The sequence below is a fragment of the Eptatretus burgeri genome, chromosome 7 (assembly GCF_056783735.1).
Source record: "Eptatretus burgeri isolate ZD-2024b chromosome 7, Ebu_testis_v1, whole genome shotgun sequence".
Lineage (NCBI taxonomy): Eukaryota > Metazoa > Chordata > Myxini > Myxiniformes > Myxinidae > Eptatretus > Eptatretus burgeri.
In genome coordinates this window covers 98,447,377-98,464,138 of record NC_140967.1, presented here as the reverse complement: position 1 = coordinate 98,464,138, position 16,762 = coordinate 98,447,377, and the positions used below count along the sequence as shown (strand labels likewise).

At 43.8% G+C, this 16,762-nt stretch overlaps 1 protein-coding gene across 7 annotated transcripts in view; it reads right to left on the bottom strand.

Annotated features, from left to right (window-relative positions):
- The window catches only part of OTUB1 (OTU deubiquitinase, ubiquitin aldehyde binding 1), a 64,820-nt gene that overhangs the window by 35,639 nt on the left and 12,419 nt on the right, over positions 1 to 16,762 (bottom strand). For all 7 annotated transcript variants that reach the window (XM_085889784.1, XM_085889777.1, XM_085889783.1 and 4 more), the window contains 3 exons: positions 2,031 to 2,089; positions 1,432 to 1,530; positions 975 to 1,093 (listed from right to left, as the gene is read on the bottom strand). In XM_085889784.1, coding sequence (XP_085745910.1) covers positions 975 to 1,093; positions 1,432 to 1,530; positions 2,031 to 2,089 — 277 coding nt within the window. The remainder of the gene's footprint in view (positions 1 to 974; positions 1,094 to 1,431; positions 1,531 to 2,030; positions 2,090 to 16,762) is intronic.

Genomic DNA, 16,762 nt, shown 5'->3' with positions numbered 1-16,762 from the left:
CAAACGGACCCAGATGCAATACCCTCTCTCCGTTGGAGAGGGTAACTAGTTTGGGGAATGTTGTGAGGATAATAACTACAATATATATAGTTTGTACAAAAGGAAAACTAGAGGTACAAAGCTTTAATACTACTCCTTTAAGGAAATGGAAACGACAAATTTTTAAGTCGTATACCATTTGAAATATCATGCTATAAAGCGAGTAAACAGTCTGGAAAAAATAAAGGCAATCAAGCACTTTTTGACACATCAAACAAGCCTGCCAGCCCCATGAAATTATGTTCAGAAAAAATGATGGTGAACAAACCATCTTTAACAACAATTATACGTGCACAAAGTGGAATGCAAAAGAATGAATAAAGGGAAAAAAATTATACGCATGCATTGAAAAATCTGGATAAATTGCAAAATGAAGGACGATGACAACTACTACTTCTTCTTCTTCTTCTTCATTGTCCACAATTAATCCCTCCTTGTGTGGTCAGCAGTGGTTAGGGGGTGGGAAGGGGAGTCAGGGAGGGGTCTGGGTGGGGGTAGGTTTTGTCCAAAGTCTTTTCATGAACTGAATGGCCAGGCCAAAAATTTGACTTGATCTGAATTGGACGTGAATTTGTAATTCATCTCAGACTACCGGCAATAACTCACTAATGTTTTGTGAAAAACACCATGGGATATTTAATTTCCATGAAGTAATGCTCACAGACGAGATATGTAGCTTAATGCCCACTTAAGGGACGGCACACTTTGTGACGTCATGCCTGCCTGTGAAGCACCAATCCGGCAGTATATAGTCAGGTTGAGAATCAAACAATGACTCAACTCAAAGACAGGTGCACCACCTCTGCATCATCCTGTTGGACTTCCAGAATGAATGAATAAGTACATATCTTATCTATAAAAAGCAATAAAATATAAAATAAATAAAACAAAGAAACAAACAAAATTATTTATACTAAAAGGACCATAAAACATACCTTTGTAATTCTTTCGGATTGTCCATCAATGCCTCCAACTGGGAATAGCCAAAGGCTCGATAAAAGCAATTTCCATCCCTCCTGGTTGTCCGTACATGTCCATACTTGCTGCCAAGATCCTGAAAATAACATAAAAAAGTAATGAATAATATAAAGGCACTTGCATATATAATGAGTGACATCAAATACTTCTTCTGCCATAGTTTATTGAAAGGAGCCTTCTTCAAGTAGTGGGGACATTCAAATGGAAATCCAGGAATAAGCACAAACTCCAACACCAACAAACTCACCGCAGTGACAATTTGCAGTGACTGTATTTGAATCTTCAATATAAAAACAATTATTTTGCACAGATTCTTAAGCAGTTCAACAACTATTAATAAACAAGGTGGAATGGCTGATGCTTGGCTTTTCTATAACCAATCAACACTTGGTATGAACAATACATCATAGTCACCTGTATTTTCCTTTGGTAGACATTATCATCGTCTGTGTATTCTTTGTTCAGAAAAGAAATGTTAACTTTGTTCGATACAAGAGGAGTGGAAAATGCAATCTGAAACGAAAGTATGAAAAGGAAGTCACTTCAAAAGAAAGACAAACTAAATTCAAACAAGACTGAGCATTATATAATGCAGAGCCAAGCTGGGGTACATAGATTACAGTACAGTACATCTGAGATGAACAATATATATTAAAATTAATCTGGGGGAGGGCACATACACTACAATCGCCTCTCCAGTCCCGTTGGAAACGGGCGAGACTAATCAATGATCAAACAAGTTGGTTTATGAGAAGAGTTAAAAAAAAATTGAATAAAGCTTGACTCAATGGGTACAGTGTGCAGGACATTTATATCCTGTTGAAACGTTAGGAAAAGGATGGTTAAAAAAAACCAAAAAAACCACAACTGGATCACCATTATGTAGAGAAAATACTCCTTCAGAGACGCACAAATAAAAGGAATGTCCCGAGTTTGTAGTATAGGGCTTTTATCATCGTAAAATGGCTTCTCTGCAGTATCACTTGTCAAAATTGTATTTCATCCTCACTTACCTCTTGCTGTATCCTTTCCTGCTGAGCCATTATTGCCTCGTCATATGCCTGAGTATCATCTGAAACCATAAAAGGCAAGTTTACATCAATTATTTTAAATTCATGTCATGTTATGGATAAGGATCATACAACTTTAATGGTCAACACCAAAATGACTCGTCAGCTTCGAGAGCCATGCCCCTACCCAGTATCCACCCCGAAAAACTCCTTTACATATCCAAAAGTTCCAGAGCCATTGTTACTAAATAGTCCCATCTTATCATTATCCTCCTGGCCCAGCAGGAGAGCTGTCTAGCCTGGGTTTTAATCTCAACCAAGCTATAAATTGTCATCCTGGTGGCTCATGTGCACGGTGAGACATCAATGTGTGTCGTACATTGGGAGAATGTTAAGCCAGATGATGACCAATCTGTCAGGCCTGGTTGTTGGTAGATGCTAAAAAATGTCATGATGTGTTCGCAAAGAAGGCCAAATGCAAAATTCTTTCTCGAAACGACAGGGGCACAACATCAACAACACAGCTGCACTCCAGGAATGATGCAAACCTGCAGCCACATGTTGTCCACAAATGTCAGGTCAGGTCAGGTATGGGAGCATGTGCCAGAGAAGCGCGTCACTGCGAGCACTTTCCGGGGCCAGGGTACTTTCGGGGGTACTGCAAGGGCCTCTGTCTGGCCATCCCCCAGGCAGATGCCTGGCCCATACCCATCTCCTTGAGATGCTGATCAACCTGCTACAACCATGAAGCACGTGGTCAGCCCATTGGCCTCCTCCCCTCACGAGGCTCCCTCACTGAGAGAATATGGTGAGCACGATCAACGTCAGGACAAAGAGCCACATGTCCTTACAGCTGCAGCTGATGCTCACGGACTATGCAGGTAACAAATCTCATTTGAGTTTCTATCAGCAACCGCTCATTGGACACAAAGTCTGATGAGCGATAGCGAAGGATTCTCCGAAGAGACATGGTGACAAAGGAATTAAGTCGCCATCTCAGAATCTTGGTTAGAATCCAAGTCTCACATCCAAAGTGCAAGACCCTCCACCCCCCCCTCTATGGTGTATGTTCCCCCTCCATCCCCTCCCTCACCTCAAATGGCCCCACTGCTGATACCACACGTGAAAAGGCTGAATGCCTAAACTCAGTGTTTGCATTGAAATCTTGTGTCCAAAACCCATCGCTTTCTCTACCCACCTTACCCAGTCACATCCAACTGTCCCTGGAATCTGTGTCCTTTTCTCCTGACAAGGTGGAGAGCTTGCTGTCAAACCTCGACTCAGATTATGCAACCGGTCCAGACGGCGTCAGCCCACGTGTCCTAAAAGCCTGCTCCTCTGCTCTTGCTCACCCTCTCTCTGTTCTATTCACCCTCTCATTTGCTCTAGGTCTAGGTCATCTGCTTGGAAATCAGCAAACATTACTGCCCTGCATAAAAAAGGTGCAAAAACAGATCCCTGAAACAACAGACGAATCAGCCTTCTCCCAATCATCAGCAAGGTTATGGAATCCATCATCGCTTCAGACATTAAATCCTTCCTCTTCTCCAATGGCTTGATTTCCGATCATCAATTTTGTTTCAGACCAAGTTACTCTCCCCTGGATATGCTGCTTCTGCTCTCCCAACAATGGATGGAGGTGCTCAATGCCAGACAGGAAATGAGAGCCATATCCCTAGACATATCACGTGCTTTTGACATGGTCTGGCACCCTGCCCTACTCATCAAACTCTCTTACTATGGTATCTAAGGCCATCTCCACTCATGGCTCGCGGACTTCCTCTACTGTAGCAGTTAACGTGCGGCTCTAAATGGAGTTCTTTCATCCCCTCTTCCCGTCCAGACTGGAGTTCTTCAAGGTAGCGTTCTGGGCCCTGTTCTTTTTCTGGTTTTCATCAATGATCTCTCCGACTCCCTGAAAAATCCTCTTTATCTCTTTGGTGATGACTCCACCCTCTGCCGTTCCATCTGTCATCCCTCAGACCGGCAAGCAGCAGCTTCTTCGCTCACTGCAGATCTGGGTAAAATCACAAACTGGTCCAACATGGGGAACATGTCTTTCAACCGGAAAAATCTCACACACTCACTAAGTCTCTCTGAAAGGACCATTTAGAAAACCGCCCCATCCACTTTCTCAACAATCCTCTGGAAGAAGTCCTTTTTTTTAAGCTTCAGGGTCTCACTATCTGCCATGATCTTTCCTGGGAAAGCCACATTTCAAACCTGGCCGACAAAGCCAGTCGCCGACTGGGAATCCTCAGCCGTGCAAAGTCCTTCCTCGGCCCACCTGAGCTCCTGACCACTTACAAAGCTTTCGTCCGCAGCCTAATGGATTACTGCCCTTCTCTCTGGGTTGGTGCTCCTGGCTCCTACCTATCTCGGCTTCACGCTGTGGAAACCAAGGCATTTCGGATCATTGGCATCTCCCGCGATGAGGCGGAGTCTTTGGGCCTCTCACTCTCTCATCGCAGGCTGGTCAGTGATCTTTCTGTCTTCTAGTCTCCCCCCCCCCTGCTATCTGCGATTTGTCCCCACCACATTTCCGCAGGGCGCTCAAGGTCCACCAACAACTCCCTTCTGGTAAAACTACCAAAATCACGAATCACTGCTCACCTTCACTCTTTCATCCCTCTTTTTTCCCGCCTTCGGAATAAACTCCCTCACTCCATTCAATCCCATTCTTCCCTCCAGGCCTTCAAAACAGCTTTTCACCACCACCTCTTATCATCCCCCATCCAAATCCTCGATCTTTTCTTCCCCAGTTAATCCACCCAATCCCACCTCCTTCAAATTCCCTGCTTTCCTTCCTGAAAGTCCCTGTAATGTCCATCTTGTATTCCCCATGTTCCCTGACCCATCCCTCTCCCTTCCACAGATCTCCGAATGTCTGTTCCCCATTGGTTTGTCCTTCTCTCTCCCGCCCCTCTCGTCTCATGCCCCCCTTGCTGTGTGTTGTGTGTTAGCTCTCATACGAGCCTCGACAAGGTATACAAAAAAAAAAAGACTGGAAGCACCAAGGACCAGAAGACTGACTTTTTTTCCTCCTGCACAGGTACCGACAGCGCCACACCCCATGACCAGTGAATCTATGACTTTCCAGGCCCGACCCAGATGTCTGTTGACCTCTGGCTCACAGCCAGCGGAGACAGGAATATCACTGCAAAGGAAAGGAAATCACTCCGTGACATCAACATCCTCACCACAAACAGGTACAGACAGGACAGCAGCATTCAAGACGTCATTGAAAGCCTGGATCTTAGTTTTAACCCAGTAAACCCATAAACCCAGCGGCTCAGACTCCTCATCCAGCACCTCGAATGCCCCCAAAAGGATATCTAGAGTCTCCGCAAAGATGACTGCATCATTTGCGAAATCAAGGTCAGAGATCTTGACATTCCCAAATGATGCATCGCAGCTTTATCTCTCCAACATCCTCTCCAGTATCCAGTCCATACAAGTGCTGAAAAGTGTGGGGCTTCAGAAATAGTTCAGTTCAGACATCAGCTTGATCAGTTTTGCTGGCGCCCCATGAAGACCATGAATCCTTCAGAGGGCATCCCGACTCAGTGAATCAAACACTTTACAGAGATCAACATAGGTTGCAAGCAGCCCCTGCTGAAACTCTCGTCTGCGTTCGGTGAGGACGTGAAGAGCAACGATACGGTCAATTGTTGACCACTTTGGTATAAAGCCTGACTGCTCTGGACACTGCTGCTCAAGAAGATGGCGACGAACCCCATCGAGCATTATCCGAGCAAAGACCCTGCCTGGCACTGAGAGCAGCGTCACCCCTCATGAGTTGTTGCAGTCTTGGAGATCACCTTTCCCTTTCCAGAGAGGGACAACAAGGCCCCTCTTCCAGTCAGTTGGAATGATGCCAGTATTCCAGGCAGAGCACAGAACTGCATGCAACAACACCGAGTGCAGCATATCCACATTTATAGATCCCAGGAGCTTTACCCCATTTCAACCGGTTCACCACAGCCTGTTTTTCCACAAACGAAGGTGGATCACAGTTGATTGGAGGGTCAACAATAGTGATATTAACACCCCTGACATCCAACTCAACAGCTGGTGGGTCAACTTCGTGCAGCCGCTCAAAGTAACTGGCCCAGTGGGCCTTCACTTCAGACTCCTCTGCCATGAGCCCACCACCCTTCACTCTAACTGTAGTACACCGAGGCACAGGCTTGGGGGAACACAATGCGCAAATTCCCCTGAAAGCGGGACAAACATCACTTGATCACAGGTGATACTCTACCCCCTCACAGATTCCTCACACAGAGGCCTCCGAGTCCTCCCTCAGCACATGTACAGTTTTACTCCTCAATCCCTGAACAGCTCAGCTCTGCCATTAAGCCTGGCCCTGGGACTCTGGTCAATGTCCAGACTCTGGTCACTATCCTGGGCTTTCAATGTCCCTTGAGAGACAAAATTCTTCTTCGCCCAATGGTGAGTTACAAGATTTCCACCGGCAACATCAAGGATAGTGGTCTTGAAGGCACTCCACAACTCTTCAGGATTTCCCAAAGCAACCAGACCCCCGAAATCCCCACTCAGCCTGTTGGCAAACTCCTCAGCTACCCTCTCACCCTTGAGCTTGCCAACATCCAGCCTAGGCTGGGATGGTACCATCCTCCCAGATTTAAGCTGCAACTTCAGAGTTGCTACAGCAAGCCTGTGGCTATTCACCATGGTGTTGAGGAACTGAGCACTCCGGTAGACCCTGCAGTTCTGGATCATCCTCCAGCGACCATCAACGAGCACATAGTCAATATCCTTTGCCACACCGCCAGCATTGGAAAACCAAGTTCAGCGATGAGCTTGTGGGCACTGAAACCAAGAACTAGCCACCCTTAGTCCATGACTTCTTGCAAAGTCAAGGAACTTAGTCCTATTCTGGTACACAGTTACACAAAGGTACTGGTACACAAAGTGAAATTGTACAAAACAGTGGTTATATAGGACTTCATTTCATTATTTCCATGCTGAAACGTCCATGGTTTGGAATTTAATGTATGGTTTACAATTCTTTGATATTGAAATTGTTGAAATTTGATCAATAAAATGTTTTGTTAAGGATACACCAGTTGTTTTCACCAAACCAAAATAACACATGATTTGTATACGATACTTTGTGTAACATGATAAAAACACTTCATCACATTACACTTTGTCACATTAAACCAAGAGGGATAAATGTCTCAAACAGAGCACGTCCTTCATTAAAATAATAAACGCAAATTAAATATGGTGTCATTTTTTTCAATAAGAGTTTTCAAAAATATGCTCGTCTTCAACTTTTCTTCACATTGGATATCAAAAGTTGTACAAGAAAAGACTTTCAGAGAATTCTGAGCTTGAAAATTCTGTTGAAAAACCTGAATTTTTTTTTTTTTTGTGGTCCCATACATAACAGGGTTACTTTATTTGAACAATATCTCAAGGTCAAATTACATCATTTTTACTCACAGTATTCCTCTTTCAGATACCAAACATGAATATGAAAAAACCCATTGAACTCAGTCCTTTTTGATTAATTTTGAGAGGGTGAAAGAGTATAAATGTCCCATACGTAATGCACGTGTTATCTTGGACTTGCCCTACAATACAAACCACATCTCAAGCAATAACATACTGTATAACAAATAAAAACAACAAAACGTATCCATGGAATAGAAGTTCACAACTAGAGTGAAGTCGATGGCATGCCATCCCAAATGCCCACATTTCCCACCGAAAGCAAAGTTGAAAGATGGCAAAAAGATCCACCTTTCTTCTCCGGCTGTCCGTCGCAGACGACGATGACCATGGAGGCATATGGGTTAGCACTTTACCTGTGCGATGAGAAACGAGACCAGCATTGGATGTAAATCCTCTGTTGCAATGAAGGCAAAATAAGTTTGTTGGTTGATTTTTGTTGCTGACTTTGTGCCACTGGAGATGATGGTGCTGATTGATATCGTTACGGTTGTGGGGGTGGATGAAGGAATTGAATAGGGACTATGGCATTGTGTGGAGTTGCTTGGTCCGTGGACGTGTAGGAGGCATCTCAATGCAACTAAGTAGGGAACCTGTGAGCTTAATGTCATCACACGGGGGTGCGGTGTTAATTACCTAGGGAGTAAGAACAAGTTCGCCAATATGTAAATGCCCCCTGTGACTTTTCCCTATGTCTTTATAACCAAAACCATGAGGAGAAACAAGCAAATGTGTAGAGCAGGCAGAAGCCCCACCTCCAAGGGTCACGGCGAGCAAAGTCACGCCCCCGAGGCTGATGATTGATGGGCGTGATGTCAGAATCTCGCCGAGCAAGCAGAAGCCACGCCTTCCCGGGTTTCGTGCAAGCAGCCCACGCCGCGGAGGCAGAAGATTGATAGGCGTGATCAAAGAGGAAGGATTTTGGTTGTGCATTTTTGAGAGGGCGTGGGAGCATCAGACTAAATAGGACGAGAAATTGGCAGAACTCACGACTTTATTAGAGGAGAGTTCGGAGGAGGAACGCACGAGAGGGGAGAGTTGAGGGTGAGCGCACAAGGACAGCACGATCCTTGTATTCGTGTTGAGGCGATTTGGCTCACATGGTGAAGCAAGACGTTGGCCTTTGGCTCTTGGTTGGGTCGGTGAGGACGATCGGCGCATGAAGCCATTGCACTGGGTCTCTGAACCTTGATGTGGAGTGCTGCTCGCGGATTGCCTGGCATGTGTTTGTCCCGCTAGGAGAGAAGCAACGAGGTGCCATTTTGTTGCGCGCATCTGCACGTACAAATAGAGGCGTCTTGATTGCAAGTTCCACAACGACCAGCTCTGGGCCAAGCTAAGTACAAGAATACTCTCAAAGAAGGGTTTTCTTTTGATTTTGTTTTTCCTTTGTCTGTATTTGAGTCTGTGTAAAGAGGCACCTCGACTTTAGGAATTATTCATTTCATTATTATCATAACCTTTTGAATTATTGTCCTTTGTAAATATTTGTCTATTTTCATTAAATGGATTCCTTTTAAGAAACTATCCATGTATTTGTAGTGGGGGTCGAGTATAACCCCCCCCCACCCCCACCCGTGCTGTGCTCCTCGGCCCCTTCGACATTGCGCACCCTTCCTGGGTGCGCATTAATCTCTGAGACTTGGCTTTAGGCCTTCAAGGGAGAAGCTTGGGCATACGTCCAGGTAGGGGTTAAACCCCCTGGACACGACAATTGCTGTTAGGAGTGTGGAATTCAAACCCGGGGTCTGACAATTGGTCTCAGGTAGTGGGATTCAAACCTTGATCAACAATTGTTGACCAGGAGTGGGATATGAACCCCCCCCACCCCTGACCTCCACGGAATGCAGGATTTGAACTCCGACAACTGGAGTCAGAAGTGTGGGATTTTTGAATCCATTGGGACCACGACATTTGGTCCCGGAGCGAGCTCAGCTTAAAAATAAAAAATTGGGAATTTAAATTGTTAAATGATCGCCTCTACTCCGTAGGGAGTACGGAGGAAGCGAGCCGGGGATGGAGCTTAGTGAGGATTGGGTAGGAACCTTCCCCATTCCTGGGCCGTCGGGTCAGAAAACGAATGTGGGCTCTCCGGGTCGTGTAGGAACAGTTGTGGAGACAAAATGAACGAACAAATGAAAGCATGGAATAAATTATTGTGAATTCAATCGACAAATTGATAGACAAAGGGAATGCAGAAATGAACTGGTGAATCTTGTGGCTGGAGAATTGAAGGAACAAATTAATGAACAAAGGAATGACATGAGGGGAAAGGACTAACAAAATTGTTCAAGAAAGGAATGAAATGAGGGGAATGGAAAGCAAATTGAATGAACAAAGGAATGAAATGGTGAACAAAGGAATGAAATGATGGAAATAATGAATAGGCAATTGAAGAGATAAATCGATGAACAAAGGAAGGAAATGAAATGAATGGATGCTTGGAAGGCAAAATTGAAGGGGAAATAAAAGACATCACTGATCAAATGAACGAAATTAAGAAGGGAATAACACAGAAACTGGGGGTAGAAATTGATGGAGAAGAGAAAATAATGGGACTCCAAATGAAGGACAGACTGGGAGGATTTGAGAGAAAATTGGTGGCTCAATTTGGGAAAATGGAGAACAGAATGAAACACCAAATGGGGGACAGACTGGGAAAATTTGAGGCACAATTAGAGACTCAATTTCAGCAAAAACTGGAAGAATTGGCATTGAAAAGAGAAGAGGGTAAAACCCAAGCTGCCAAAATGGCAGAAAAGTTGGAAGATATTGGGTCCACAAATAAAAGAATTGACAAAGTAAATGAGGACCAAGCGGGCTATTGCACCTGTGTGGATGCCATAATGCTACAGCAGGTAGAGGAATTGGGATTTTGTAAGTGCCAGGTTTAGTACAAAAGTTGGACACTCGTGTAACAGAACAAGAGCTGGTTTTAGCTGATAAAGGCTTATAGGAGCCACAATTGAATGAGGAAAGATTGGATAAGATATTACAGGAGCAGCTGAACACTTTAGACAATACCATCAAGTGAGAGGTGATAGAACCAAAAGTTTCTGTGAGTCTGAGTCTCCGGTCCCATGGAGGAGCAACTGTGGTGCGATGGAGAGCAAGGACCACACACACGAGGGCATCTGCACTCGTTGAGCATGCGAGTCCAGTAGTGGTGATTCCAGGAAAGGAGGAGCCGGAACCAGAACCACAGCCTTTTCTGATTTCGGAGCCCAGCATTACAGAAGGACCCGATGAAAAAGATCTGATGGAGAGCTTACGCCAGGAGATCAGGGCGTTACGTGCTGAACTGCAGTCCTCCAAGAGCGAAGCCCAGGAAGTGAAAAAAAAAATGCAAACAGAAATAAAAGGAACAGGGAATTCAAGCAGAAAAGCTGGAGCAAGAGCTGCACAATGACAAAATACATCTCAACTCACTCTAACTCTCATCACAGGCAGTCGAGCAGAAGAGCGTAACAGCCCAAGGTCAGGTGATGGTGTTTGCGTTAACCATGGTAGCTGTTTGTCTGGCTTTTGTCTATCGTGGATGGAGGAGTGCGGTTACCGGCATCCATACATACCTGGGAGTTGACCTCATGCTGGTTGTGGGTCAGTTAGTCGTGTCCTTGTTCTGCCCTCGGCCTGGTGCGCCCAGGAGATACAGTTTTTCCTGGAGGAGGATGGAGGCATCGACTGAGAGAGGATGTGAGAACTCCAGGTTTACCAGATCCTGGAGGGAGATACAGGCTTCTGGAGATGGACCAGAGAACTCTTGGATTACCTGATCTGGGAGGATGCAGGCTTCTGAGAATGGATGAAAGAACTCTAGACGTACTAGATCCCGGAGGAGGATGTAGGCATCGACTGCGAGTGGATGAGAGAGCAATGGGTTTTTACCAGACCCTGAATGGGGATGCAGGTTTCTGAGAAGGAATGAGAGAAATTTGTGTCTGCCGGATCATGGAGGAGAGAAATCTGGGTCTACCAGATCCTGAAGGGGGGGGGGGGGAGTGCAGGCAGAGATCCTGCTGCCTCTCACAAGAATGTATGTAGACACAGTTCTTGTGGCTAATCTAATTCTTTGACGCCTGATCGAGGGTGTGCTTGAAGTCTATAAATGCACCCAATCATTAACCAGGGTGATCTACAAGATTTTGAAATAATTGGCAAAATTAGAAAAAAATAAAATAAATAAAAGTGTATGGAATCCAAGGAGATTGAAAGCAACGAATCCACAGGGGTGGATTAAAAGGGTGCAAAAAACATTTAGGAGGTGTGGATGACACTCTTTGACCCAACCAACCTGTGAAGACTTGCACTTAGGGTAAGGTGCCTTGATGCTTACTGTCCCAAGGGTTCAGTTTTTGCTATAAATTGGGACATGGGTAATTAGTATGAGTGAGTGAGTGACTCAATGGTCGGTAAAGGGATTGGTTTGGAAACCAAAATTGTCTTTTGTTGACTTTTGGTCAGGTTTCCGAAAGCTTTTGATGCTGCCTGCACGTGGAGTGCAACTTCTGAATCAGGTGAGCTGTCATGTGTTACTGCACACCCAAGATGTGTGTAGGTAGGTGTGAACATTTCTAAGGGCTTCTCCATTGACAAAGACTTCAGGTTGAACATTAGTGTCGATGTTGGGTCTTTCGGTTGACTGAAAGAGAAGTTCAGTTTTACTGGTGTTGATTTGGAGTCCAAATTGGTTTGCTGCAGTTACAAAGCGAGTGGTGATTTATTGGACATCACGAAGTGAATGGGAAACTTGGACTGAATTGTTAGCAAACAGGAGTTTTCTTACACATTCTACTCACACTTTGCTGTTGCCATGCAGTCTGGCAAAGTTGAATAGTTTTCTGGCACTTCTGGCACAGATATAAATTCCAGAACTGAGATTTCGTGACATGCTGATGAGGATTCCAGTAAGGAACAATGTAAACAGAGTGGGTGCGAGCACACAGGTGTTTCACTCTGTGGCATCTTCTATATTAATATTTCAGCACACCCCTTTTTTTGTTCCACCATCAGATTTTTGTTACTGCATGAAATGAAACAAGCTTTGACATATATAGTAATGATATTATTGTCTTCCTTAAGAGGCCCCACAAAATTAGTTTTGATGATTATGATAGTTAAACAGTTCATGTTCTCCATTTGCAAAATGGGAGGAATTATTGCACAAAAAAGAAATAAAAAGTTTCCCATTTTTTAGAGGACCACTAAGATGAGTTCATAAAACCTTTTGTTGAGTATGTTCTTATTAATCATTATACGCCATAGTAAATTGCTCATGTTATTGAGCTGTCAATAAGCTATCAATCATAGACATATAATAAACTCACTTGAGTATTCATATCTCTATTTCAATGCGTAATATCAAGCGGTACCTTCATGATGACCTAATAAAACCGGTCTCGATGTCCGTCCGTATATCTGTTCACAATCAAACCGATCGTGATGCATTTTAAGGCTTTCCGAGAGCTTTGGAGAGATTACCTACACTCCCGCACGGTGCTGTTTTTATTATTCCTACTGCACTTCATTAGAACATAGATCGTGGATGGATGCGCAGATCCCAGGAGAACAACTATAGCTGTACAGAAGAATTCATATTATCGATGGATAAAAATGATATTTAATTGATATTATAATAAATTGTTTATTTAAAACATCTTGTAATTTTGTGAGTTTTTACTTTGTTGTGAAATATTAGGTCTTCGGGTCTCCGCATAGTGGCGTACAGGCTTAAGTCGTACTTCTGTCTACTACTGTAGAAAATAACAGAACCATCCGATCGACATGCTGTTAACAGTTTCAGAATCAGCTAAAATCTACAAGATATGAATATGTAGACGAAACTGATCTGGCCTTTTGGATCACTTTAAAGTAGGGTGCCCTGTAATTTTAATGTTCTCTATGGATCCTCCGGAACTCACGAATGATACACGTTGTGTAGTCACTAAACTACGTGGTAATGTCATCGAAGTGGAGCTACTGCGGGACAGTCGAAGAGGAAAACCTGAATGATAATAAATGGATAAAAATGATATAATATATTGTTTAAAATACATTCATGCTATCTGTCTTTTACCATATGTTGCCAGTGACGCCCGAAGACAGGCACCTTTACTAGTCTACTATCAATGTATGGGTTGTGTGTGTGTGTGTGTGTGTGTGTGTGTGTGTGTGTGTGTGTGTGTGTGTGTGTGTGTGTGTGTGTGTGTGTGTGTGTGTGTGTGTGTGTGTGTGCTGGCTTTGTGGTGAGGGTGGACTGCCTTGGGATCCTAGGGTCCTGAGTTCGAGTCCTGTTGGCTGCTGAATTAACACCAGGTGGGGTTGACTGCCTGTCATCCTTCTGAGGTTGGTGAAATGAGTACCCTTGTACTGGTATCCTGTGTCGGAATGGCAACCCGTCCAGGATTGTACCCAATAGCACAGGAGAATGCTTAGGCAGCACCAACACTCTACACAGAGTATGGTCCGAATGGATGGATGGATGGTCGAGGGGCACAGCATCAGCGGCACAGCCGTGCTTCCAAGAAATTATAGCTAATCGGCAGCAAAGCTGCCATATGCAATAACAAAACAGTGTGCATATACTGTACTGTCGTGGCCAAAACATATTGGCACCCTTGCACTTTTTTCAAATAACACACAATTTTCTCTAAAAATAAGTTGAAATTGACAAAAGTATTTGATCTCCACAATTCTTTATTTCACTGTTACTATTACAGAACCTTTGTTTTTGATTCAGAACTTAATATATCCTATTAAATCAGAAAATAAAAAGAAATGGCAATGACAAAATTATGAACACCCTCAACTTAATATTTGGAAGCACAGCCTTTGGACAAAATAACTGCAGTCAAGCACTTCCTGTAGCCATGAATACGCTTCCTACACCTCTCTACTGGCAGTTTGGCCCACTCTTCTTGAGCAAACTGCTCCAGTTCTCCCAGATTTGAAGGGTGCCTTGTCCCAACTGCTGTTTTCAGATCTCCCCACAGGTGTTCAATGGGATTTACATCTGGACTCATTGCTGGCCACTTCAGAACAGTCCAGCGTTTTGTGTTGAACCATTCCTGGGTGCTTTTTGAAGTGTGTTTGGGGGTCATTGTCCTGCTGCAAGACCAACAACCTTTGACGGAGACCCAGCTTTCTGACACTGGTTTAAACATTGCTCTCCATAATTCGTTGGAAATCTCCTCATTTCATGATGCCATACACACATTCAAGGCACCCAGTGCCAGAGGCACTTTCCCCCAAAACACTAAAAGGCACCAACAGCAACCCCCAAAACATCACTGAACCTCCTCCATGTTTGACTGTAGGGATGGTGTTCTTCGCTTTGAAGGTTTCATTTTGTTTTCTGTAAACATAGAGATGGTGTGATTTACTAAAAAGCTCTACTTTGGTCTCATTTGTCCACAGGACATTCTTCCAGAATGATTTTGGCTTGTTCAGGTGTGTTTTGGCAAACTCCAGTTGGGCTTTCTGATGTCTCTCTCAGCAGTGGGGTCCTCCTTTCATTGAGTTGGTGATGGATGGTGCAAGTTGAAACTGTCGTACCTTGTGTCTGAAGGTCAGCTTGAATCTGTTTGGCAGTTGATCGAGGTGCTTTCTCCACCATTTGTACAATCCTTCGCTGCAATTTTCGATCAAGTTTTCTCTTGCGGCCACGTCCAGGGAGGTTGGCTACAGTTCCATGGGCCTTAAATTTCCTGACAACATTGTGTACAGTGGACACAGGAACATCAAGGTCTCTGGAGATGGACTTGTAGCCTTGAGATTGTCCATGCTTGGCTACAATCTGGTGTCTGACTTCCTCAGACAATTCCCTGTTTTTTTATTCTTTTCTCCATGCTCATTGCAGTACACAGTGACACAAAACAGCAGTACGACTCCTTTTCTCTGTTCAAACTGGTTGAATGAGAGTGATTTCTATATTGCAGGCACCAGCAACTCACCACAGGTGAATTCAATTCCAATATAAAGGAGAATCACCTGCTTGAAGTGTCATTATTTCTAACAACTTCTCCAAGGTGCGAATAATATTGTTTAGGCTATTTTCAGATGTCTGTGTGGAATAAGCAAATATTTCGTAATTTTTTTTTCAGCTTTCTTGTTTTGTTCCACTGCAAACCAAAGAAATACATTTGTGGATCACAATTTTTTTTTAATTTCAACAATTTTCTGGAAGAAATGGTGCATTATTTGAAAAAAGTGCAAGAGTACCAATATTTTTGGCCATGACAGTATGTTTCACCATTGTAGAATAATAGCACTTTTTATGTTCAGTCCTCCCATTATAGGTAAGCATAAGCAATGGAACAGATTAACTTAAAGTAAATTAAAGTAGTAAAATAGTTAGTATTTGGTTGCATATCCCTTGCATACAATAACTGCATCAAGCCTGTGACCCATTGACATCACCAAACTTGGTACCTTCCTTTGAGATGCTTTGCTAAGCCTTTACTGCAGCCATTTTCAGTTGTTTGTTTGTTTGTTTTGGGGGGTTTCTGACTTTAGTCTCCTCTTCAACAAGTGAAATGCATGCTCCATTGGATTTAAATCAGGAGATTGACTTGGCCAGTCTAAAACCTTCCACTTTTTCCCCATGATGAACTACTTGGTTCCGGTGGCAGTATGCTCTGGGTCATTGTTTTGCTGCATGGTAAAGCGTTGCCCAATGAGTTTGGAGGCATTTTCTTGTACATCGGCAGACAAAATGTTTCTGTATACTTCTGAATTCATTCTGCTGCTACAGTCATTAGTTGCATCATCAATAAAGATGAGTGAGCCAGTTCTGGAGGCAGCCATGCAAGACCAAGCCACGACAAGACATCCACCATGCTTCCCAGATGAGGTGGCATGATTTGCATCATATGTAGTTCCTTCCTTTCTCCACACTTTTGCCTTTCTATCGCTTTGGTAAAGGTTTATCTTGGTCTCATCAGACCATAAAACTTTGTTCACAACTCTACTAACTCAGCTCTGTGTTTCTTGGCAAATTCTAATCTGTCCTTTCTATTTTTGGTGCTGATGAGAGGTTTGCATCTTGCGGTGTAGCCTTTGGAATTCTGCTGTCAAAGTCTTCTGTGAACACTAGATTTTGATACTTTCACCCTGCACTCTGGAGGTGGTTGGTGATGTCACCAACAGTTGTTTAAGGGGTATTTTTTTCACAGTTCTGATTATTTTTCTGCCATCAACTGCAATTATTTACCTTGGCCGACCTGGCCGCTATCTATTGCAAAGTACACGAATGT